The sequence below is a fragment of the Mustela nigripes genome, chromosome 6 (genome assembly GCF_022355385.1).
Source record: "Mustela nigripes isolate SB6536 chromosome 6, MUSNIG.SB6536, whole genome shotgun sequence".
NCBI classification, from domain to species: domain Eukaryota; kingdom Metazoa; phylum Chordata; class Mammalia; order Carnivora; family Mustelidae; genus Mustela; species Mustela nigripes.
Window position 1 is genome coordinate 67437462 of NC_081562.1, and position 25852 is coordinate 67463313.

Consider the following 25852-nt stretch of genomic DNA (forward strand, 5'->3'; position numbering starts at 1 on the left):
TGGTGCTTGGTTTGCTTTAAGGTCACGTGCCATAGAGTATCTGATTTGCATATTGTATGCTGTTTGTTCTAGACTTTTTAATTTAGCTTCGATCTTGCAGAATGTCTGCCTTGGAGACATGATCAACTCATTGTTGGTGAAGTAGAGCCTTGATAGTTTCAGTCATCTTCACTGAGCCTGGTTTCGCTAGTGGATGACTTTTATTGTTCAAACCATTGGAGAGGAAAGGCGTTTCTCCCTGAGGCACTGAACTGTCCTAATACTGTTAATAAAAATGGTCAAAACAAATAAAGGTCTTTTCTTTCTCCACTAAAAGCATGTTGACAATCAGGTAGCTACGTAGTAACAGCATAGAAGTTTTACAAATGACTTAATTAAAGTTTGGTTATCCAATGTAAAAATAATTTTGAAAATATTTGTTTTTTAGATGGTTGAAAATACACATTCATTCTACTCTCCTCAACTCTGTTTCTGTTTTTCAATTTAAGGTTTCCTCTGGGATTCAAAACCAGACTTGGCCTTAGGATTTTTAGTATCCTTATCTGACTTACGGTTTTGGATGTGAGGGAGGATAAGGAACTGGGGGGGCAGAAGTGACGAGAAAGAGGATGTTTCTGTTAACGGGCTGAGCCCTGAGTACTCAACACCATTACCCTTTATATCCTATTAACCTGCGATAATTGTCTTCATAGTGCTTACCACTGTCTGACTCATTGTACATCTTATTTTCTCAACATTCTCTGTCAGAATGTATGCTCTCTGAAGGCAGGGATTCTTTTTGTTTTTGTTTTTGTTTTATATCACACCATGTCCCCAGCATGTAGGGCAGTGCCTGGTACTTACAAGAGTTGATGAATATTTTTTGAATGAATGAATGAGTATATAGAAGCCATTCAGGCTTCTGTAAGCTTAGAGGATAGGAAGAAGACTTTGGGATTTGTATCTGAGTGGCATTTGGAGCCATGTGTGGGCAAATTAGTCTCTCTAAGATCCAGTTTCTTCCTCTGGAAAATGGGGATAATCACAATATTTATATAATACGAGTATTAGGAAAATTAAATGAGATGCAATGCTTGGCATGGCATGTGGGCCATGGTAAGCCTCCAGAAAGTGACGCTGGCATGGTTATATTTATTATGAGAAATAGGGACTACTCTTACTTTTATAAATATCTGACTTATTATTTATGAATCTGTTCAAATAAATGAAATATAGCCTTGTAATTTATGGCCTGTTTATATCATGAGTGTTTTGAGGTAACTTTTTTTGAAAAATAACACTTTGATGCAAAATTAAGCCGGAGAATCTTGTCTAAAATAAGAGAAGTCTATTTTATGTGGTGTAAAAGATAAGAAATTAGTATCAAAATTCTCTTGAATCTTTTATTAGTGACTCGCCCTTAATTTACTTTAATCAATGGCTGTTTTAACTACTGACATTCTATAGAAAACCAACATGATTATACATTATGAGTTTCTTAGTTAATTTCTGCAATTAAAACTTTATCATTGACACATTCAAATGACTGAATTATTAAGAATTAAATTGTTTATTAACTTTAATGAAGCTCTAAGACCTGAATATATAAAGGAATTTATTAAAAATTGAGAAATAGAAAGCAGCTCATTCCTTGAAAAGACTTTGAAAGACTCTATTCTGTCTTTAGAGACTATGACTTTAAATGCCAGATGCTATTTTGTCCATTAAAAAGTCTGGTGTACTTGGAGGAGCTCTTCTTTGACCTTTAATACTTGCGATAACATCTTTTTTTATGGCAAGGTGAGAGAAGGAGAATTAAGCATTAAATCATCTCTGAAAATGGAAAGCTAGGAATTTATTTTCTACTGGTTTTAACTAGTAAAATAGAATGGATACTTCTGTGTAGTGTTCTACCATCAAAAGAGAAATCTTAGCCTCAAAATACTGGCATCCATAGGTTAGGGTTTTATATTTCATTTGTTGTCTAAGGTCCGGTAAGATCCTGGTATAGTCACATCACAGGATGTGTGTGTCCTACTGGTGTGAAAGTGTTTACAGGTGTGGCAAAATCAGTAACTGTCGTTGTCATGTGGTAAAAGATTGCTATCCAGTTCTAGTTCCGCAATAGGTGAAATTAGCCTCTGACAACAGTTAAAACACAATGCTTATCCTTTTATTATTTTGCTTTTTAAAAATGCCTAGGTCTTTAATTTCAACTCATTCCCAACAATTGGATCTGCAACTTCTTAGCTTTATTTATTTTCTCATATTATATACTTATTCAAAGGAGAGAAAAGGCTCCATGGCTTTTATTTTACTTTTTTTGTTTTATCTTTAATATCTAGATGCTTCTTAAAAAAATAAGACACACATTGTAGGAAGTTGAAAATGCAAGAGTTGGGAATAATTATTTTTGGAATTCAGAGCAGCGGCAGACACCCTCCTTCAGATTTCACATCATCTTTAGTATATGCTTTTTAAGTGATTGATAAGTGCAGAGCATGATGGAGAATGCTGCAGGGAGAGAAGGAAGCAGGGCGGTGAGTCTCTGCTCTCAAAGAGCTGACCTGGTTTGGAAGTGGAAGACGGTCTACAGTGAATGGCCACGGGATGGTCAGCGGTAGGATCATGTCAGGCTGATTCTGTGTTCAGGGGGAGCTAGGTCAGCAGGAAATTAGCCAAAGAAGACTCTTGCTTGTGGTGAACTTGTCCCTGGTTCTCCAAGAAAGGAATAAACGCAGGTGGGTAGAGAAACAAAAGGACAACCAGTGTAGAAGTTGCCACGAAGACACAGACAGGGTTGTAGAATGTCCACATCACAGGCAGACAATGAAAAAAGAGCAGCCTGGCTCAAGGAAAGGGGGTCTTTTTTTTTTTTTTTTTTTTTTTTAAGGAAAGGGGTTCTAAAAGGAATTACTGAGTGACAGATCCCTTTGTTTAAAGATTTAGGTTGAAAGGTTTGGGTTTGATCTAATCCGTAGGAGGAATAAGGTTTGAAGTAGTTACCTTTGGGGCTGAGGCTGGATGGGTATTTGTAAACATTTGGTAGACACCGGTGATGTCCCTAGAAAATCTAACTTCTGTCCTTGAGGAGCTCTCAGTACAGTGTGATAAGTGTAGTATAGCAATAGGAACAGTGATGTGCTTATGGGGCGGCATTAGGTGCCTGGGAGGAATGGTCAGGAGTCTGGAGAAGGTGCTGCTTGGTGGATGGGTAAGGCAGGTGTGTGTGAGGGGGAGAGCACATGTACAGGCAGTGAGGACGGCATTTACAAAGGGAAGGAGGTGTGTGCTGTTGTACAAACTAGTTTCATGTGGCTAATACACATGTGGATCACACAGAGGCTGTGTGTGAGATTGGGAGTGGTGCTGGAAGGTGGCAGGGGAGTAGTAGGGCCAGACATGTAGGGCAGCTGGTTTTTTTAGGCCATATTGTTAAACTAAGGAGAATTGGTTTTATTTTTAAAGCATAAAGAGCAGCGTTCTAAATAAACTTGTGTTTAAGGACAACCACTCTAGAATTTCCTTGGCATATGTTGGTTCTTTTAATTAAAATAAATACCATTAAAATGAAAAAGTCAGTTTTTCAGTTACACTAGCCACATCTCAAGTGGCTCAGTACCTTCAGGGTGTTGGAGGGTGCAGATACGGAACATTTCCATCAGCACCAGGAAAGTTTCAGTAGACAGAGCTGCTCTGGAGCCTTAGCAACTGGAAGGGATTGCCTCTGAGATGGGGAGCCCGGAGAGGAGATAGAGGTCCGATACCTTCAGGGAATGTTGAGGATTTGAACTGAGGGAGTGGCATTGGTCATGGCAAGAAGAGAAGACATTTTTCAGACATGGAAGCAAAAGAGTCGTAATCCATAGAATGTTTTAGGTGAAAGAGTTGGAGGATTCTGGCTTTGGAGAACTGGTGATGTCATTCACCAATTCAGGGAAAATGGGAAGGGGTGCAGCACGGATGAGGCAATAATCCATTCAGTTTTGACTCTGATTGGAGGTGCTATAAAATGCCCAGGTGAAAATGCCTGATAGGCACAGGGTTCGCATCTTCTAGAAGTTTGGGGATTGGCTCAACTGACAAGCATCAGCATGGAGGAGATCATCAGGCATTATGAGGAGAGTGAGAAGGTGTTTGATGCTGAAACTGTGGGGAACATCATCTTCCAAGGGTGGACGACAGACGGGGAGCCTGAGAAGTCAGAGAAACCGCTAGAAAATCTGATGGGTTGAGTCACAAATGTCAAGCAAGGGAGGACAGAGTTTCAAAAAGGAGAGAGTGCTACCCGAAAGGTCTGGAACACACTGTATTTATGGCATTTGGCAAGAACACAGTCATTTGTGATTGAGAGCATTTTTTGTGGAAACCAGAATCCAGAGGGCAGAGGAATGACAAGGAAGCCAGGAAGCAGAAATAAGGGTGGACTGACTTTTCATATCAGGGCTTTGAAGGAGCAGGAACAGTAATAAAGGGAAAACAGTCCTATTAGATAGGTTTTTAAAGGTATATTTAAAAAAAATATATTTAAGATGAGAACAGAGCCGTTTTTGCCTTAAAGGGAAGTTCCTGTCAGAAGACCAGGATCTGGCTGTGCATTCCCCTTTTCCCTCAGCCTTTCCATTCTCAGCACACATACTGATAATTTGAAATATTATTTTAATGTGCCTGAGGCATTTCTGGTAAATTGGATTATGTAATTCTTGAATTGCCTTTGAGGGTATGGTGCTTATATTGGCCAGTGTGGCAAAGAGAACCTAGTGTAGTGGGGGAAAAAAATCCCACGTATACTGCTCACAATCTATCTGACCTAAAGCAAATATTTAACTTCTCTGAACCTCAGATCCCTTGTGTGTAAAGAAGACGATAGTATATATTACATGGGATTATTTTGGAATTAGGGAAGATACGGAGTGTTCAACACCTCGCACATAAAATATATTCAGTAATTCTGAAGTCCCCTCACTTCCATTGAGAAGGGGACAAAAAATGTGGAGTCGCGTTGTTTATTATTACTTTCACTACTTCTACTGTTATTATGGTTACAGTTTTTATCCAGCACTGGTATTTTTTGGCAAGCCAGGTAACTGAAGGCGGTGGGGGGTTGGAATTCAGGGGTTCATCACTGGTTACCTTGTACATGGGAGATATATTCAGTAAATACTAGATAATCTAATGGATGAATCAGGGAGAGAGCCTGAGGCTGTAAATCCAATCCTTTTCCTTTATAGAAAAGGAAACAGGTTCAGAGAGGTGATTCACTTTGTCCAAAGTTCAAACACAAGGTAAGGACAGTCGGGTTCAATGGCAGGCTTGTGTCGCTTTATCTACCCCAGTGGTTCTTAGCCTGGGGTGATCCTGTTGCCCAGGGGCTATATGACCAGGTCTGGGGGCATTTTTAATGTCAGAACTAGGGAGAGGGAGCTACTGGCATCTGGTGGATAGAGGCCAGGGGTGCGGAGAAACATCCAAGCAGGGGACACGGGACAGCCACTACAACAAAGAATGGTCTGACCCAAAATGCTGGTAGTGCTGATATCGAGAAACCCTGACTCATGTTACACCAACATGGCAACACTCATTTACTGACTGCGTACTAGGTGGAAGCACCATTTTGATTTCATGGAAGCAACGGAGTTGTGAAGAGGTGATACCGTGAAGATAACCAAGGTGATGAACACTTGGTCCTTGTCCTTTGGGAGTTTGCAGTGTAGAGAAGGACATTCATTTAGTCACTGGGACATCTCCTTTGCAATGATTTCCAGCATGCGTGCATATCTGAGAGCACCAATTTTGTGTAATGTTTAAATTATGGCCATGTTAAAGCTTACAGTGAGTTTAAAGGGCTGCGATCTTAAATCTAAGCACAAAGGAGAAAAGAAACCCTCAAAATTTTACTTATACATATACTTCTTAAACATGATATTCTAATTTAACTCATACTTACAGGGAGGCCAAGTTTTCCAGAAAAGTGTAATGAGACTATTGTTTGTGGAGAAATGAAGGGGACACTATCCAAAGGAAATTAGACTGTTTCATATGCTGATGCTTCTGTAGTCTAATTATAGAGACAAAGCATGTAAATGGCAAGCTATTTAAGAATAGCACTATAAATATAGTGCTATTTTGTTTTAGGGAATTCAGAATTCATTTTGGAGAAATATACAGTGCTAGAAGCTCATGGACAAAACGTGGAAAAAAAGTACTTAATTGTGAATTAGAGAACGAAGCCATTTGTGGCTTTGTCAGATAATGCCTTCCAGAACACTTACAGTGCCTTATGGTTAAGCTGTCTTCTGTGATGTCAGTTTCCTTGGGCCATACAAGGGAGAAGGTACCATGAGGGGAAGGAGCGCAAACAGCCATGAATTTTTGCCGTTTATACACTGCAGGGTTGTAAGCGCACTCATGGCCATTTGCCCTGGATCTTTTACTTGTATTGCTGTACTGGTGCAGGAGAATTCACAGCCATATCAATGGGAGGGACAGGACTTTTATCACATTTTGAAGGGGATAATACAGGAATCTCAGGAAACCATTCTTCTCTAGTCATGGGAGCAATTCTAAATCAAGTATCACAGTTTCTGATCTACTGCTTCTACATTTTCTTTCTTGGGATATTATTAAAGCCATAGGATCCTTCCCAGAGCAAGATAGATCGAACAGTGCAAGTGATTTTATTTGTTAAAGATATCATTACACTTTCAAAGCCAACTAGCTTATTTGTAGATGGGCCAGACGTCCACCAGATGGCAGTAAACACTTATTTCCTAACGATGCAATGGATTTTGGATTTAATTAATTAGTAAAAAACTTGGTACTCAAGAACCTGTACATTGGTATAGAATCTTATGAATATTAGGTTTATAGTTTTGAATACCTCTGTGTTTAGTTTTCCATGCACTATATCAGCCATAGTTGGTGGTTTGTATGTTTGCGTATACATATATATAAATAAATATGATGGAAGAATACACAAACTAGGTCCTCCACACACACACACATAAATGTTATATATCAAAATATAAATTGCGCTGGCACATATAAGCACTTAATAAAGGTTATTTTTTACCTTCTTTTCTTTTCTAGAGTTGTCGGTCAGAATAATAGATTGTCTCTGAAATGTCAGGCATTGGAGACAAGAACATATACATATATAATTATTTGAAAAAATATACAAGTGATGATTTTAATGTTATATATCATCAAAATTGATCAAAACACATTTCCTCATAAAAACCAACATTTTTGTTTTAAGAAAATGAGCCTATATTGTGGACTTGGGAGGGGTCTGTCTGCTTCTTACTATTGTGTTAGGTGAAAGTTGTACTTGTCTTTCATTTGATTGTGGCACAATCATGGTTTTCACTGCCTAACTATTTAGGGTATTTCTCTGTGCCTCTCTCTTTCTTTGCCACTTCTCTCTTCTGGCTTGTGACATTCTCTCCTTGACTTCTTCCTTTGGCCATTCAAATGAGGGCTCCCTTCAGGAGTTTGTACTGGGTCTTTGGTCTTCATAGTCTCCCTGTTATTCACCCCCACGGCTGCAGTGGGCCAGGAATTTGATCTCAGATATCCCACTGCCATTGAAACTCAATAAATATGTCTATGATTGACAAATCTATCAAACAGTGCATTTTCTTAGTGAAATGTTGAAAACCTGCATCGTGGCAAACATACTTTTCTGTCTCAGTTTACACATTCTAATTCTACTGACTGTGTCTCCATGCCATCTTCTGCATTGGCTTTTTCCTTTATTCGGCATGATTATTTTTGTCAGGGCTCTGCTGCCTTCCTAGAACCAACTCGCTTGGTTTCTTTGCCTCTTTCATCCCTTTTCTCCATCTCCTACTAACTATGGCCAGTCGAGGATTTTTTTAATGTAGTGTTTTTGCAAATGCTTCCCCAGTGATATTCAAAATCTTTCTGAAGATGTAAACCCATTAGTTTATGGCTTAAAAGACCCATTGGTCTGGGCTGACTTGGATCCACCTTGGATCACACCCCTCCTCTTTATGGAGACAGGAGGGATGTAACATGGTATTGTAACCAAAGGATGGAGTTTTGGAATCATAGGATCTGTGCTTCTGAGTGACCCTACCACTCACCAGTGGTATGACTTTGTACAGAAGATTTCACTTGATGTGCCCCAGGGGCCTCATCTATAAAGTGGGGTGAAGAATCCCTCCTACGAGGGGATGCCTGGGTGGCTCAGATGGTTGTGCATCCAACTTGGATTTTGGCTCAGGTCATGATCTCAGCATTTGTGAGATCGAGCCCCGAGTGGAACCCCATACTCCAAGCTCAGCAGGGGGAGTCTTCTTGAGATTTTTTCTCTCCCTCTGCCCCCTAGCCCCATGGGCTGGCTCTTTCTCTCTCTAAAACAAACAAATAGACTTTTTTTTTTTTTTTTTTTTTTTTTTTAAAGAAAGGTATCCCTTCTAATAGGACTGTAAGGGGAAAATGAATTAACCTTTAAAAGCATATAAAAATATTTCATAAATGATGTTAATGGGTCTTTTCTGAACATGTGTCATTTTCTCATCTCTGTGCTGCCTATGTCCTTCCCCCGCACTGCCTGTGTCCTTTACTCTTTTCTTTATCTGCCAGTTATGATTCTACCCATTCTTCAAGGCTTATCTCAGATGCTACCTTCTCCATTAACAATTCTTTTTTAAAAAATATTTTACTTATTTATTTGAGAGAGAGAGCACGAGGCGGAGTGGAGCAGCCGAGGGAGCAGGTGGGGCTCGATGTGGGGCTTGATCCAAGGACCCTGAGATCATGACCTGAGCTGAAGGCAGACACTTAACTGACTGAGACACCCAGGCACCCCTCCATGAATAATTCTTGGCTAAATTTGCCCATCACAGATCCCTCCTTCCTCTGACCTGTATTATTTATAAATTATTCATTCTTGTCTTATATCTCTTGTCACATTCTATTTTGTATTACAGCTAACTGTATTTATGTCTTATTTTCCTTCCTAGATTGTACTCTCTCATGGTCAGGGACCATATTCTCTTCATCTTTGCTAAAATACCATATGCCACAATGCTTTGCCCATTATAGATGTTCTATTAATATTTATTGAATAAATGATTGAAGAGCATATTAGGTCTCTCAAAGGGAAAAAAATTCTCTCTCTAATGCCAGATTTATAATTTATTTTTTAACATAAGGAAATATTTCCTTTAAAGTCCTGAAAGATTCAGGAATCTTCACATGCCCATGTCTTTTTTCCCTTTCTTTAGAAATAATATTTTTTTTGGCTTACCCTTAGTCTAATTACTTTAATAATTACTGCTCTCATATTCAGAGGAGGAAAGCAGCAGTATAATTAAAACATACATGAAAGCATGTATTTATTTGGTCTTCAATTAATATTGGTGAATTTATATAGGCATAGATTATTTGGGTGGCTTCTCCCCTTCCTCCTTCTTCCCCTCCTCTTCTTCTTCTTTCTCTTTGTTATTATTATCACTTTAATGAATTTACTTAAGCAGTAACTCCACATTAATCATTTAAAAAAACCCCACGTTACAGCCAGAGAGACACAAGATGAGGCAAAGTCTTAACTGATCAGCACCATCTTTAGTCTTATTGCCAAAGACATGAATATATAAAATTTGATGAAATATAATTAGTATGATTAAGCTTTGGTCATAGACTTTTCTCATTGAACAGATGAGGACTCTGGGTTCCAAGGTTAGGTGACCTTTCCTGAAGCTCATGGGTATCTCCTCCCAGGGCAGAGCCTGGAGTCCAGTTCCCAGACTTCTCTTAGGGATTGAACTTAGGGATTGAGATGAGTGACCCAAGAGGGTGAAATATATGAAGACAGAATTTCAGAAAGTAATGTCTTTGGGATGGAACATAACTTACATTTCAGAGGGCATACATGATTTTGTGTTAATTCCTGTTCCTTTACACATTTTAGGTAGGACACATCATGGTTTCCAGCACGGGTTCCCTTCACAGTGTCTGTGGCCAACTACTCAAATGCTTATTGAATGAATGCTTTGACCATGAGATATATCTTTGGTTAAACATGCTACATATATTTTGGAAATAATTTAACTATAATTTTAGTATGGCTATTTTTTTTAATTTGAAAAAAAATCTGAATTGTTCAAATTGAAAACAAATTTAAAAATACGAACCAGTAATGCTTGACTAAAATAGCTAGATAAACCCCTCCTGGGCACTGTGCTGGAACTGTCATGACTACTAAAGAAAAGTGTGTCTTCTTGTGTTTGAGTCATCAGTACATGAAAAGCCAGTTAATTCCCTATCTTTTTGGCTTTCTACCTTTCACTCTTGGATTCCAAAAGCAAGAATAAGCCGGTTTTGGAATTAATTCTTTTATTTGTCATTCAAGGGAACTTAAGGAGCCTGAGATACATATCTCCAAAGAAAAAGTCCTGCCTCAAATCTGCCTAGTTTCTAACACTCAGGGGCAGCTTGTAACTGGATTCCCCTTTTCTTGCCCCCTCCCCTGCCTTCCTTTGTTAGTTTAACTGAGACTCTGGCATGTGACTCTTGGGCTGGGTTCTCTGCTTTCTTTCCACTCCTCTCCCTGGTACCTCTTTTCTCTCCCCCAATTTCTGATTTGTTTAACCACAATTTAGTTTTATCTGACTTTCAATTTTAGTATATGTGCTGCCGAAGCGAGCACTTTATCTGACTTTCAAATTGGTGTAAATGGAGTCATACAGTGTCTGGTTTTCTACCTATAATATCTTTAAAAATTAGTATATAACTGACATATAACCTTTTATTAGTTTTGATGTACAACATAATGATTTGGTATGTGTCTATATTGTGAAATGATTACCGCAGTTAAGTCTGCCTAACGGCCATCACCACACATCCTTTCTGCATGAGAACTTTTAAGATCTACTTTCTTGGCAGCGTTCAAACATGCAGTACAGTATTGTTAACTATAATCGCCATGCTGGGCATTGATTGTATCCTCAGGACATATTTTCTTCTAACTTGAGTTAGTACCTTTTGACCATCTTTACCTATTGCGCTCATGCCCCATCTCCCACCTCTGGGAACCCAGCACTCTGTTCTCAGTATCTCTGAGCTCAGTTTGTTTTCGATTCCACAAATAAATGAGATCTTACGGTAGTTGTTTTTCTCTTACTTTTTTCAGATAGCACAGGGTTGCTAAGGTCCATCCATATCGTGGCAAATGACAGCATTTCATTCTTTTTTATCGCTGAACAGTATTCCATTGTCTGTGTCTTTGAGACCCAGCCTTTTTGCCATATCAGTAGCTCATCGTGTTTATTACTGAGTAGTCCTCCATTGTTTGAAAATGCCACACTTGATTTATCCGTTCTCCTGTTACATGGTAAGTATTTTTGTCTAAATCTAATTTCTGGCTCTATTTTATGTCCCTATCATTGTTTTCCCTTTTGTCTCCTCTGCTCATTGTCCTCAAATGAATGTGTCAGTCCGTTTTAGTGGATTTTCCTGGGGTATGGTCACCTCTGCATACACAGTTCTTCAGCTGGGCAAAGCTTTATTTTCTATTATCTTTGATCATTGCTTGTATCCCACTAATTTTCTCTTCCTTTTCAGTACACCTGTTGTCCATCAATTGATAGGCCCTTCTCTGGTCCTCCCAGGACTACTTGCTTTTTCCTAATTTTTATTTCTTCATACGTTTCCTCTATATTGAGGGATGGCTGTTCCATTTTTTTTTTTTTATGCTCTGCATCGCTCATTACCTGCAGCATCAACTGTGCTTTTATTGCTGCCAAAATGGAGTTTAATTTTGTATTTGCGTTTTCATTTTTAGTGAAATCCTTCTTTTTATAATTCTTTATATTTGTATATTATTATTTATGTTATTTGTATTATGTTTTCAGCTGTTCATTTTATTCTGTTGTCCTTACCTAGAGGAAATGTTTACTTACACTTTCTTGAATATGCCAACCATTTCCTGAAAGTTGATTTTGCATCCTACCATAGAAGATATTCAGAAAGACTCTGGGAAAATAATGTCCCCTCATAACATGGTTTTTAATCGGTCCCATGTTGTTTTTTCTTTTCCTTCCTTCCTTACTATCCCCAGACAAGGGGGCTCTGTGCAGAACCAGATGGGTTGAGTGGATGGTCATTTTGTTCTATTTTTTAAAAATTCTTGATCCTTTTTCTCAGTTGTTAGCCGGAGGGCTACACTGCCGTTGTAGGTCTTAGGTCCAGCACATGGTGACTCTGCCTACCTGGGCTCTACGGTCCTTGCCTCTCTCTCCTACCCCTTTGCTATTTCTACAATGTCAGGCAGTGTAATTCCCCCATACAAAGCCACTCTTCTTGCTCTTTCTTTCTTCAGGAAGTGTTCTTCGAAAGCCCTCTGCTATCATCTGCCCCCTTGACTCTCTGCCTATTTGTTTTCTAAGATTTGTCACATTTCTGTGGTCATGAGAGGACAGAGGTAGCAGGGACAGTGAATGGGAGTCCTGGGGAGACAGGTTTCTGCTTAGTCTAACAAGGGCTCCTCAGCGGTACACACTTCTGTGTGGGGTTTTGGTGTCTGAGTGAATGGACAAACAGCAGCAGCCGTAGCAAGTAGCCTGTGTTCACAAGGCTGTTAGCTTGAAGTGAGGTGGAGTGAGCTGAGTCCTCAGAGAAAACCTTGGGGCCGTGTCTGCTTCTCCCTCAGCACCAGCTGCTTTGTGAAAGACCGCCAATCCATTGTAGATTTGGGAGTAGGTTGTTTTTCAGTCTTAGTTTTGAATGAAATTCAGACTTTTTTTTTTTTCTTTTGCTCTGTTTTGCCTTTGATCCTTTTCAGCACCTTTGCTGATATTTAATAATAAGTTGTGAGGAGCTACTAGCCAAGTGCCATTCTGAGGAAGACTCTTGACCTTACATTTTTAAATGGTGACTTTAATGCCTGGGGTCACATGTTACAGACACCAACTGATTCATGTTCAAATAGTTAAAATCAAGTGAACAACTCATTATTTAGAGAAAAAAAACACCTTATAAGTCTGTTGTTTTACAAATTATGAACTAGTTGTTTCAGTACAACACAGACATTTTTTGGGACTGTGTCATCGGACGGGAGTCGGGAGGTATGCATTCTGGCCAGCTGGAAATGTGTGGGCCGACACTCGGCATATCCGGAACTCATCTATCTTTGTTGACCCCTAACACCCACACAACACTCATGCACTAATCTTCATATCCGATATATATATATCTGGTATATAGCTCTTTTTTTGCTCAATATTCTCTTCTTGTGTATATAGCCTATGGAACACGATACTGAATCATTGTCACTAAGACTTTCCTTTGGTCTAATTCTAAAAAAAATTGAGTTATTGGTTAAAGGCAGATTTTGTGGTGGGCAAGATGATGAATTCTCTTGAAGGCTTTCTTGGAGGATGCGAGATTGTCAGCTCTTAACTTGTTCAAAGATGTCAACTATTCTAATGTAAACAAAAGCCATAGACATGACATTTTAGCTCATGTCTCCTGCCACTAGAGTTTGAAGGTGATATTTTAAATTGTAATATTTTAGTAATGGTTTCTTTCTTAGTTTTTTTTATATTGAATTTAGTTAAGGATACAATAGTGAAATGAATTAAAGATCATTGATCTTGTTAATTTGCTTTTCATAAAGATTCAAAACTGTTTTTGTAATTTTTAATTTTTAATTTTTAATTTTTTTAGCTTAATCCTGATTATCGAGATGCTCAAAATGAAGGAAAAAATATGGTGAGTGAAATTGTTTTTTTTCCCTCCAAAATTCCAAATATATTGTTTATATTTTATATGAACAAATTGAGAAGTTAATAGAAAATTGAAGACGAGGGATTCTGAGAGATTCTCTGACTAGAGGCTGTGGATCACAGATAAAAAGTAAAAGATGACATGGCTTACATTATAAAAAAATGTTCAGTAATGGGTATTTAAGGAGATTTGTAGCAACTTGGAGGCCATTTATGATAGAACACTGAAGGCAGTGGGCATCTGGGAGATACGGTGTAGGTTTAGTTTTCAGAAGTACACAGATGTTTAGGAAGGAGAAATTGAATTATGGCATGATATTAAAAGAGGACAATGGAACAATCCTTTCTGATTGAAAATAACTTGAGTTCTATTTATGGGGAGAAATTGAGGCATCAAACAGCTGTATGACTGATTTTTCTGATATTCTAAAACATGCTACTCAGAAAATCTCAATCTTATTTTAAAGCCAACTTTCATTAAGATATTTATTATTATGCAGTCTGCTCTTTCATCATCATTTGTAAAGAGGATGACTGATTATAACAACATGACTTAATTCAATAGAAAATTCTGAAGTGGAGGATATTTGGTGTGTTACAGAAAAAACCTGGTTGATGGGATGGATTTATGTACCTATCTCTATGTGTTTATATAGTTTAGCAATCTAGCTAGACATTTTAATGTTAAATAGATACAGTCTATAATTTAATTTTCTTAGGAGTTTAGCAGTCTCTTTCAGAATTGCTAAGGATTATTACTGCATCATTCAAAATTCTATCCTTCCACAGAGAGTGTTGTAATATTTAATTGAAATAATTTCTGTCTTTGCATTGGCTCTCAGCTTTATGTTTTATGAGAATATTGATATGGGGGAGGTGAACCAAATCAGAATTTCTGGACCTGAGTCAGTCCTGTTTGACTTCTTTCTCCATCTGACTATTAGATTTACAATAGAAATAAAGCTGAAGTAACAAGTCATTGGCCTAATGAAAACTGTAATTTGTGTTAAAATGTCCCTAAACACAGAAGTAGGTTTCTTAGATCAGTTGGATCACTCATTTCTAATTCAGTTTTATGCCCTGTGTGGACTCTTCTCTCCTCGGTTTTCAAATAGCTAGCTCAGGATTGTTGGGTTCTCATTTTCCTGTGATTTGGAAAAACACCATCCATGACCACATTGAAAAGCTTCTTTTGAGAGTCTTTGGTTCTTGCTGTAAGCTGGGCAATAGTCTCTAACCAAAGACTACCAGAAACACACCTGTTCTTGAACGAGGGGAGTTAATGACACGTTGCACTTACATCCCCTGGGAACTGTGGGGCCTCTCAGATGGCGATAGAAAGAACCTGTGGATTTGGAGTTATACAAGATGACTTTGGGAGGATTTAAGGAAGGGGGCTTACTGTAGATAGGAATGCTGTCAGGAAGAGACATTTTCTCTATAGGAAGGGCAGGTGAGAGCTAGGCTAAGGTTGTAAGTGCTATAGGAAGCAGCACCCATTAGGGGAGAGGGATCTTAAATAGTGTCTATGGCTTGGACAACATTCCCATTTTGTTAGTGTTCAGACACGATTGTGGAGTGGCCAGGTCTGATGTTGACATTCTATGAAATTGGTCGTGTTCACAGGAGGACACTGTGACCTATCCACAAATGTTGGGGTGCTCTTGGCCACATTGAGCCTGCCTGATCATACTGGGCCAAACTTCAGATGTCAGGGTTGCTTTTCTCTTGCTCAAGGGTCTTTGTTTATGATATTCTATGTGAGTTCAGCATTGTTATGAACCAGGGGAGTTCTACTTCTCACACCACCGTTGACTTGTGTCACTTTGGACATGTCAGATAGCCCTCCCGAGACTCCTTTTCCTACCCAAATGCTGGGTTGAGGAGGTTTGCTGTGTGTGTCACCTATATGCCATGAGGTTAACATTCCATCAGATAAAAGGAAACTCTTTGAATCCAAGATGTTAGTAGGTGAAAAATGTACGTTATTTCTATTGAAAGGGCATCACCCCCAAGCTTCAAATTGTGCAGTTGAATTCCATCTCTTTGCTTATCTCCTTTCAGCTACATACTGTTTGGTGAGGCTACTGATGATATTTCTGGGCAGAGCTGACTGGAGAAGAAAGAGTAGGGAGGTTTAGGAAGCAGTATAGGATCCATGAGGTTTGCTGTTTGCGAAGATCAAGCTTTAAGTTAGACTTTGTAGACGTGTTTCCTTTATGTTTTGAAGTACAAGTTCTCCCTTCACCTGTAAAGGTGACAAAGAGCACTTTTCTGTGAGAGGGTTGTTACCAGAAACACTTTAATTGCATATAACACAGGTGGGTCTGCTTTGCCCTAGAAGTTTATGGCTGGATCTCATCTGCCATCCGAGAGAGGACCAACTGGAGACATTTGATTTCATTTTTTTTTCTATCCTTAATCCCTAGCTTGAAAGTAAATAAAACCAAAAATATGGAACAGTAAAGCTAACAATATGGCTTCTCATTTTATAGACCATTTTCCACCTAGCAGTAATTATGTTTCTGTCTAAAAAAAGAAAACGAAGGAGCAGTTAGAGCTTAGCCTGTGAAAAATGAAATCAATTTCCCCAACCAGAATGCTATCTCACCTCAGATCTGGGTTCCAGTAACAACTGAGTTCACTGTGACCATGCTAATTATTTTTCTTTCCAAATTTTCCCTCATGTTCTCTATTTAATATCCAGTTAATATTTTTCCTGTAATTTAGAAACCTTTATCAAAATGTTGCCTTCCATTTTTGAAGTCTCAAAGGTTAATGCATGGTGCCACTGAAATGAGGCGGTGTGTGTCGGAGCTCCCATTAAGACCCAAATTGCTGTATTTATTCTACAAAGGAGCCTATTATTTCCAATCTTACAAATGTACAGCATCCACAGGGACCCTGTAAACATTGGAACTGTGTCAAGCCCAGCTGGGAACCTGACAGTCATTAGTTTCTTCTCCTTGAAAGGCTGCATCTTTTCAAATGGCTCTTTGAAGGGGATTTTTTTTTTTTTTTTTTGGACTAACACCACCCATTTGCACATTACCATATTGATGTGGAATGTGATCTGATTTTTCAAGGGAGTGTCTTTGTCTATGCTGGGGATTCTCAACCTTAGCCATATTGATAGATTGGCCTGGAGAATTCTTTGTTGTGGGGATGTGTCCTTTGCACTGTCAGGTGTCTGGCAGACCTATAGACTCTGCTCACTAGATGTCACTGATGGCCTTCCTGCCCCCTGCCGTTGGGGCAACTAAACATGCGTCTGGAAATTGTGAAAGCTCCCCCTCCTCACCACCCCCCTCCCCAGGGTCTGGGCTCTCTCCTCATTGATGACCACCAGTCTTTATGCATAGACATACATAAATAGCAGTATTCTAGGAACCATGATACTTGGCTGACATGCATTGGAAAATTCTATTTTATAGGCTTTTTTTGGGGGGGGGCAGATTATCAACAAAGACCCCAAAATTTCCTTAAGTTTATACTCTATACTCATGACTGGTAAGGTGATAAGAAAAAGAATGGAAAAAGGGTCATTAAGAATGAGTGTAAGAGTAACAGTGTCTTAAGGAACCTGGCCAGGGAAGAAGTGTCTGCACCTTTAAATGGCAGGGTTATGTCTGTTACATAAAGTCAGCAGCGAGAGCCCTGGAGGGTCTGACCAAAAACACAGATGCCTGCACATCATTATGCTGCCTTGGCTGTGACCGCACGCAGTCTGCAGCAGCCCCGAAAATGCATACGTTCTTTCTTACAGAATGTCTCTGGCTCCTAACAACAGAATTGCAACGTGATGTCTCTGCTAAAAATTCGATGACTCACAAATGAGTCAACAGAGAAGGTGTTACAGGAGGCTAAGGGCTATGACTCCACTGGCAGGCCCCAGGCCAGGCAGGAGAAGCCGGAGAGCCATTTGTATAACCCGAGAGGCTGTGTGCCTTTCCTTCCACGTGAAAATGCCAGTTTTATAAGAGACCAGCAGACTAGGTTAACATTCAGAGGCTCTGCATTCCCGAAATTGAGGGTTTTGGATAGCTAGCTGATAGGAAATCTAACACCTGTTTAAGCTCTGTTGTACTTTAAATGTATTTTCATGATGCAAGAAGGGAGGGCGTTTCGCTTCGGTAATTCTGTGTGGGGAACTAGTTTTTTTGTGTCTTGTTTCTTATTTAAAAAATGTATGGGTTTACAAACAGAAGCCACAGGCATACCATTTTGAACAGAACTGCCTTTCTATTATAGAAATATAATGTTGATTCTTCTTATAGATTGAAGCTTGAGCCATAAATTTAAAAATTATATATTTATAACTCTTCATTCACGTTTTATTGTTTACGAATTTTGAGGGGCTGTCTTGAAATTTACTGTGGAACTATTTCCAAAGCAGTGTTTGTTAAGCAAAATATCAGAGTGCGAGATTAAAAGCAAAATGTATAGCACTACTTTAAAAAACTGCAAAAGATCTTAGAAATTCTTTTGCACACGTAAATAATTGTTATGCTATTTGTAAACGGAATTTATCTCTTCATTAATCTTCTTTCTCCTCCTGCCCTGGGACCTAAGCAAATTATTTAGGGGTGTAGTGGTACATTCCACTTATCCTATGTAATTAAAATTAAACCACAGGTCCTCAATAGTATGAGTAATTCAGAGGAACCTCTTTTAATTAGCCATAATAAGTGAGGTTTTCCTATGTTTGGAAAAAAAATGTTGTTGTTAATTGTAAGTGTCAAAATAGAAAGGTTCCTTACTACTCTTGTTGGGAAACTGCATATTACCAAAGGGGTGGGGTAGGAAGACAATCTAGGAACCTGGGTCTGCTTTCTTTTTGTAAGTCTAGAAAATTTATTTTCTGAACATTTCAAAAGGAGGGTATATACAGTAGGATTGACTTGTACTAAATGAACTCACAGGGGACTGATATATAAACCACAATGCCAACTTTCATCTCTAAGTAAATCTAAATCATTGGGTCAGTTCATGCATTTTCCTTGATAGAAAATCTATAGCAAAAACTAAGTTATAATTAGAAGATTGGTGTGCAAGAGGCTCAGGAAATTAGATGACACATATTCTTTTTAGGGATATGGCATTCCTCTGAAAAGACCAGAATATTAATTTTTTTGTATCTGCACTCGCAATGATGAAAGAAGCTATCAAATCTTATTCACTGAATCTCTGTTTATTTAGGTTACATGTTCATCTTCTGTTAATAAAGACTTTCTTCAAACATGGGTCAATATAATTGATTAAATTATATTTTCCTTAATTAAAGTCATATTTTATTTGTGCGTTTCATAAAATCTACTGAAGCTACTTGTTTTCAAATTCCTTTGCCTACCTATTCAAAAAATCCTTTGGGTGATTTCTACAACTGACTGATCTTGTCCATTATTTCTGTGTTTTACGATGTGAGTCAGTCTCCTCTCACATGTATTAATTAACGTTCGTAATGTTGGTGGTTCTTTCTTTTGGCCGCAGTAGCATTGTAGAGTCTAAAAAACATTTCTTTAAGGGTATTTCTTTGTGACTATAATTCTCCTGGTCTGTTTCTCCTCAAGTTTTTATCTTATGAGGATTATAACTGAAGCAAACTTCCTCTTCTTTCTTTCAGAATTATTACTTCCTCTTCTTAAACCTTCTTCTTCTTCCTCTCTTGGTTTTCTTTTTCATCATAGTCATCATTTTCAATATCAAATGTTACCACCATTTTTACCACTGAGAAGGAATTCCTAGTTGCATGTGGTGTTCTCCTGGGCCCCCAATAAAAGGATTCTTTAGAGCTTCTTGAGACTTTCTTGCCTTCAGCTATTTGCAGTTAGGCAGAAGTGTGGTTCCTGTGTCACCATTATGATCCAGGCAAATGCTTCTTTGCCATCCATAGTTTAGTATAACCCCTGAATTTTCATGTCGAGCTACATGGCAGACATCAATGAAACAGTGACCTTCAGAGTTCGTTTGTTCCTTCCTTCCTTCCTTCCTTCCATTTCTTTCTTTCCTTCCTCCTTTCCTCTCTTCCCTCCTTCCCTTCCTTGTTCCTTTCCCTTCCCTGTCATTTCCTCTTCTATCTTTCAGAATTATTACTTCCTCTTCTTAAACCTTCTTCTTCTTCCTCTCTTGGTTTTCTTCTTTCCCTCCATGAGGTTAACATTCCATCAGATAAAAGGAAACTCTTTGAATCCAAGATGTTAGTAGGTGAAAAATGTACGTTATTTCTATTTTATTGAGATATAATTGAGATATAATTTTATTGAGATATAATTCACATTCTGTAAAATTTTATTTATAAATAGAATAACTTTATTGAGATATAATTCACATACTGTAAAATTCTTTATTGAGATAGAATTCACATACCGTAAAATTCAATTTATAAAAATATATAACTCTGTGTCTTTTAATACATTCACAGAGCTCCAAAATTATAGCCACTATCAAATTTACAACTTTTTTCTCTCCTTCAGGAGAATGCCTAAATCCATCAACAGTCACTCCCCATTTCTCCCTGCAGGTTCTGGCCGCCATGAATCTACTCTCTCTATAAAGATTTGCCTATTCTGGACCTTTCCTATATGGGCTCATAGAATATATAGACTTTTGTATCTGACTTCTTTCACTTAGCATAATGTTTTCAAAGTTCATGCATGTTGTAGCTTGGATCTGTACTCCATTCCTTTATGAGCAGATAATATGCCATTGTGCATATATACCCCATTTTGTTTGCCCATTCATTATCTGATGAACATTTGGATTGTATCCTCATCTTGGCCTTTAGAAATGCTGCTGTGAACATTGATGGACAAGTTTTGGTGTGGAAATGTATTTTCATTTTTCTTTGATAGAAAGCCTAGACTTTGAATTGTTGGTCGTATTTTTAACATTCTGCCAAACTGCCAAACTCTTCTGAAATGGCCATGCCATTTTATGTTCCCCCAGCAATATATGGCTGTTACAACTTCTCTGTGTTCTCACTAACACTTCTTGTTGTCTGTCTCTTTGGTTATAGCTGTCCTAGTGCATTTTACTAATTAGTAATGATGTTGGCCATCTTTGCACGTGTTTCTTGGCCATTTGAATATCTTCTATGGATAAATATCTATTCAAATCTTTTGCTCAATTTTTAATTGGGTTGTCTTTATTATTGAGTTGTAAGTGTTCTTTATGTATTCTGGATATAGTCCCCTTCTCAGGCAAATGACTTACAAATATTTTCTCTCATCCTGGTTTTTTCTTTTTTAATGGACACAATTTTTAAGGGCAATTTTAGGTTTATTGCAAAATTCAGTGGAAAGTACACATTTCTCTATATCCCTGCCACCACACAAGCACAGCCTCCCTCGTATCAACATTTGACACCAGAATGGCACATTTGCTACACTGATTAATCTATTTAACATATTATTACCATCCAAAATCTGTAGTTTACATTAGGGTTCACTCTTGGCTTTGTACGTTCTCTGAATTTTGATAAAAGTAGCCATCATTTGATATGCATCCATTATTAAAATATCATGCAGAATAGTCTCACTGCTCTAAAAATCTTATGTGCTCTGTCTTTTCATTCCTTTCTCCCCTCCCCCCACCACTCCCTGACAACCATTGATCTTTTTACTGTCTTCATAGTTTTGTTGTTTTTGGAATGTCATACGATTGGAATCATATAGTAGGTAGCCTTTTCAGACTGGCTTCTTTCACTTGGCAATATATATTTTAATGTTCTGACATGTCTTTGAGGTTTGAGAGCTCATTTCTTTTTAGCACTGAGTAATAGTCCATTGTCTGGATGTCCAACGGTTTGTTTATCCATTAGCCTACTGCAGGACATCTTGGTCCCTTACGTGTTTTGGCAATGACAAGTAGAGCTGCTCTAGACATCTATTTGTAAGTTTTTGTGTGCGTATTTTGTTTAATACTAAGGAGCATGATTGCTGGGTCATATGTTATAGGGTATGCTTTGTTCTGTGGGAAACCACCAAATAGTCTTCCAATGTAGCTGTACCGTTTTGCATTCCCCTAGCAATCAGTTTGAGTTTCTGTTGCTCTACATCCTTGTCAGTATTTGCAGTCCTCAGAGTTTTGGATTCATTCATTCTAATAGGTGTGTGTGTGTGGTTAGCTCATTATTGTGAGTGGCATCTCATTATGTAATTTGCAACTCCCTAATGACATATGATGCTGATCATCGTTTCACATCTTTATTTGCCATCTGTATGGCTTTTTCAGTGAGGTGTCTGTTCAGGTCTTTCACCCACTTTTAAATTGGGAAATGTGTTTTATTAATGCTGAAGTTTGAGTGTTTTTTGCATATTTTGGGTAAGAGTCTTTTATTAGATACGTATTTTTGCAAATATTTTCTCCTAGTTTGTGGCTTGTCTTTTCATTCTCTTGATGGTGTCTTTCACAGAGCAGAAGAAACTGGTTTTCATGAAAGCCAATTTATTAGCTGTTTGTCTCAGGGGTGGTGCCCTCAGTGTTGTACTGCTCTTGTATACTCCTGTTTTTCTTCTAGAATATCACATTCCTTTCCCTTTCCTTTGCCTTGCTTCCACCTTTCCATTCCAACTATTTCTTTTTCCTTGAGGATCTTCCTCCTAATCCATTCTGAGAGTTGAAATGCAGGAAATAAACAGAACTGTACAAAGGCTCTTCAAATTTCAGGAGGGAATAACTAAAATTAAACCTAAATGTTTTCAAGACCCAGAAGAATATATTCCAAATGATAGAATTTCACTTGAGTAGTTACTGTCAGAAATTTATTTGGGAAGAACTCTTAGCTCACAGATGATCTTTCAAGACCCTTCCCAATCTCAAGATTCAGAAGCCTAAGCTTTGTGTTACCTGGGTAGCCGTCTCCCCCAACTCATTTGTCTGGCCAGGATACTCTTATTGGGCTATTTAAAGACATTTAGATTGTTTTTTTTTCCTCAGGATATGAGGGTGTTTCTGTCCCTCACAGACTGTGTCTTCAATTCAGATCTCCATTCCCTCAACTCAGATCACTGTGAAAATGTGTCTCATGACCCATGAGAATTTTTTCAGAAGACCTAAGAAAGGTTCTTACTTGTGAGTTCTTTCCTGCCCTTTGAGGAGTAGGTCAGTGAGTGTTTGAGGCCTCAGTCTAGGCCACTGGCTTTGGTTGGCTTTGGCTTGAGGGGTGGTTAGTTGAATTTGGGGTTGGGTATTGACTACCACAACCTACTGCTCCCTTCTTCTTCTTTCCTCCTCCTCCTTCCTTTTTCTTATTTCCCTCTCTTCTGCTTTCCTCATTCTTCATCAAAGGTAGGCAATGGCATTTATCTCTTGGTTTGAAGGAAATGATAATATTCATCTTACTTCCTTTCAAATTTTTGTTGTAAGGTTAATGAGAACAGCAATGGCTTTGGTATTATGAGAAGCTCTGTGTAAATTCACATATATGGTTTTCTTACTGTTTTTGCATTTTCCCCTGTATCTCTGCATTCCCTTATAATGTACACTAAGTTAGTTAAGTGTGTTTTTTCTTCTGATCAATAAGTATAGTTAGTTATACTTACTGATTAGAAACAGCTTTTATGGCTAACGGGGAGAGTTTGTCAGACTCGTGCTTTCATTTAACTCTGAATTTTGGTCTCGTTAGAAGACATGTAAATCAAAGATGTCAGGAGCTACCAGGTACTTCTGGGCTATGTGAGATTTAGCAGCTAACAGTCTTGCTCCTGCTTCAGGACCCTGGGGGTTCCTCTGCCCATTCACAGTTCAGTGGTGCTACCAATTTGCACACCATTTGAGAAGACATAAGAATTAAACTGCATAGGAAATGACATTCACAATCTTGGGATGGAACTTCAAGTGAATGTTTTGGAATGATTGGGTGTGATATCTCATTGTCATAGTGGCCATTAAACACTGCTTGTCATTGGGCATAGACTGCTTTCATCTGCTTTTCAAATCCCCCTCCTCTTCCCCACTTTCATTTGGCTTCTTGTGATGGTAGAGTGATACTCTCTCTCTCTACTTCTCTAAAATTTCATTTCTTTCAATAAATATGTGTAGTAATTATATTTATGTATGTAATTACCAATCTCATATTACATTTGCTGTATCAGCTTTTGGTTTCTGGTGCGTCATGTTCTTCCACAGGGATTGAAACTTGCTTCAAATAAATATATATAATTACTAATCTTATGTGGTTACCAGCTTAAAATGGGGAATTTTGGAAATATTGACTGAGTTTTGCATCATCATGTGGGCTTCTGCTTGTGAAGATCCCATTTTATTTCACTGTATTTGCCATTATAATATGTTTTTGGATTTAATGGAATAAGCCAATGAACTGAATAGGAATATTGCTGTTGATTCCTCTTCCTCCCTGTTGTGTTCTGGGAGTTGGTCAGGAACTCTGAGATACTGCCATGTTGACTCTTGAGTTTATGAAATCTAGACGATTCCACACACTATTTCTTCACTCTGTTTGTTTTAAATGTGGGATGGTCAAAACTACTATGTAAATTGGTTTAAGACATGGTAAAGGAATTCACAACTATTATGACTGTTAGTGCTTTGATATTTGCCCAGATCAAGCCATCTCTCCAGGAGTGTGTGACTTAACACTATTGATAATAGCTACTTCAAGGGCTGTCAGGCCTGACCTGCTCTCTCTGGATGATGTGAAACAGACATCTCTATGATCTAATGAAGAAATAACGGGCAGATTTAAATCTTATCTCCTGATTAATTGGAGAATATAGTAAGAAACCTGTTAAAAGTAAATAATTTGTACCTCCGCAACAGAGAGATGGAGATCTTCCAAATTCAAAGAAGAAACGCCAGGCTGGGGAGAAGATCATGTATACTTTAGTCTCAGTCCCACATGGAAATGACATTGCATCCCTGTTCGAGCTGGATGCCACAACTCTTCAGAGAGCTGACTGCCTGGTTCCAAGGTAAAAAAAAAATAATAATAAAAATAAAAAATAAAAACTATACAATAAATAGTAAGATTTCTTTGAGTAATTTCTTTGAGTAATTGTAATGGTAGGTAAGGAATTAACATCTAACGTTGATAGAATTTTTGTGATATCTAGGGAGCAAGCATAAGAAAAGAATAGTGTGTAAAAATCATGCGAGATTCTTTTGTGAGAAGATTCACATAGTTTGTTTTATTCTCATAAATAATTAAAACATGCAGGACCAAAGAATTCTGAAAAATTCATAAGAATTATTTATTCTTATTACTTGTATGGCCTTTGCTTACTAACATGAAAAATGATCAAGGAGCATTTCTATTCGTATTTACTTTTTTTTTCCCTATCAGTACTTATATCATTTATTTCTATTATGTCAAGTTCCAGGTTTCTTTCATTCATTCATTCATGCATTCATCCATTTGTTCATTATTTAGTCATTCAGCCAGTAAATCTTTATTGCACTTAACAGACATTGCCCTTGGCATTGGGAAGAGAACTGAACAAACTTAAATTCAAATAAGGAAGAGAGGCAATAGACAAACCATAAAATAGGAGGTCAAATTCAAATAAGGAAGAGAGGCAATAGACAAACCATAAAATAGGAGGTCAGGTAATACAAATGCTTTGAGAAAATAATTGCAGAGAGAGTTGTATTAGGTAGTATGACTGTTCAGAAATGGATTCTCTGATTTAGGACATTTGAGAAAAGACCTGAATGTTTTGAGAGATCAGGTCCTCCCCATCGGGAGTGTCTCAAGCAGCAGGAGCATGAAATGGAAAAGTCTTGAAATTTAGTAGGTGTGCTGAAGTACCAGCTAGGAGACCAACTGGACCTAAGTGAGTGATGGGTGAGAAAGTGGAAGTGGTAATGAGGTAGCCAGAACTTAATGTGAGACAATGTCTTACATTCTTTCGCTTGGATTTGATTATTTTAATTAATCTCTTTTGCCTGCCACTGTCTCTCTTCCAACAGTTGCACTATGATATACTCTCTAAGTGTATGAGGGAGTCTTGCCCATATCCTTAGATCTAGTGGGATGGTTCTAAACTGTCTTTGATAGAGCATTATTGTACTTGGATTTGAGAGGATGGCAGTGGTTATACTGAAGGTACCCACATAAGATGCAGACACCATTGTGTAGGTTACTTCCAGGGAGGGTTGCT

General features: G+C 38.2%; 1 protein-coding gene across 3 annotated transcripts in view; it reads left to right on the top strand.

Annotated features, from left to right (window-relative positions):
- The window catches only part of ITPR2 (inositol 1,4,5-trisphosphate receptor type 2), a 496325-nt gene that overhangs the window by 108903 nt on the left and 361570 nt on the right, over nt 1-25852 (top strand). For all 3 annotated transcript variants that reach the window (XM_059402747.1, XM_059402745.1, XM_059402746.1), the window contains exons 10-11: nt 13675-13719; nt 24513-24664. In XM_059402747.1, coding sequence (XP_059258730.1) covers nt 13675-13719; nt 24513-24664 — 197 coding nt within the window. The remainder of the gene's footprint in view (nt 1-13674; nt 13720-24512; nt 24665-25852) is intronic.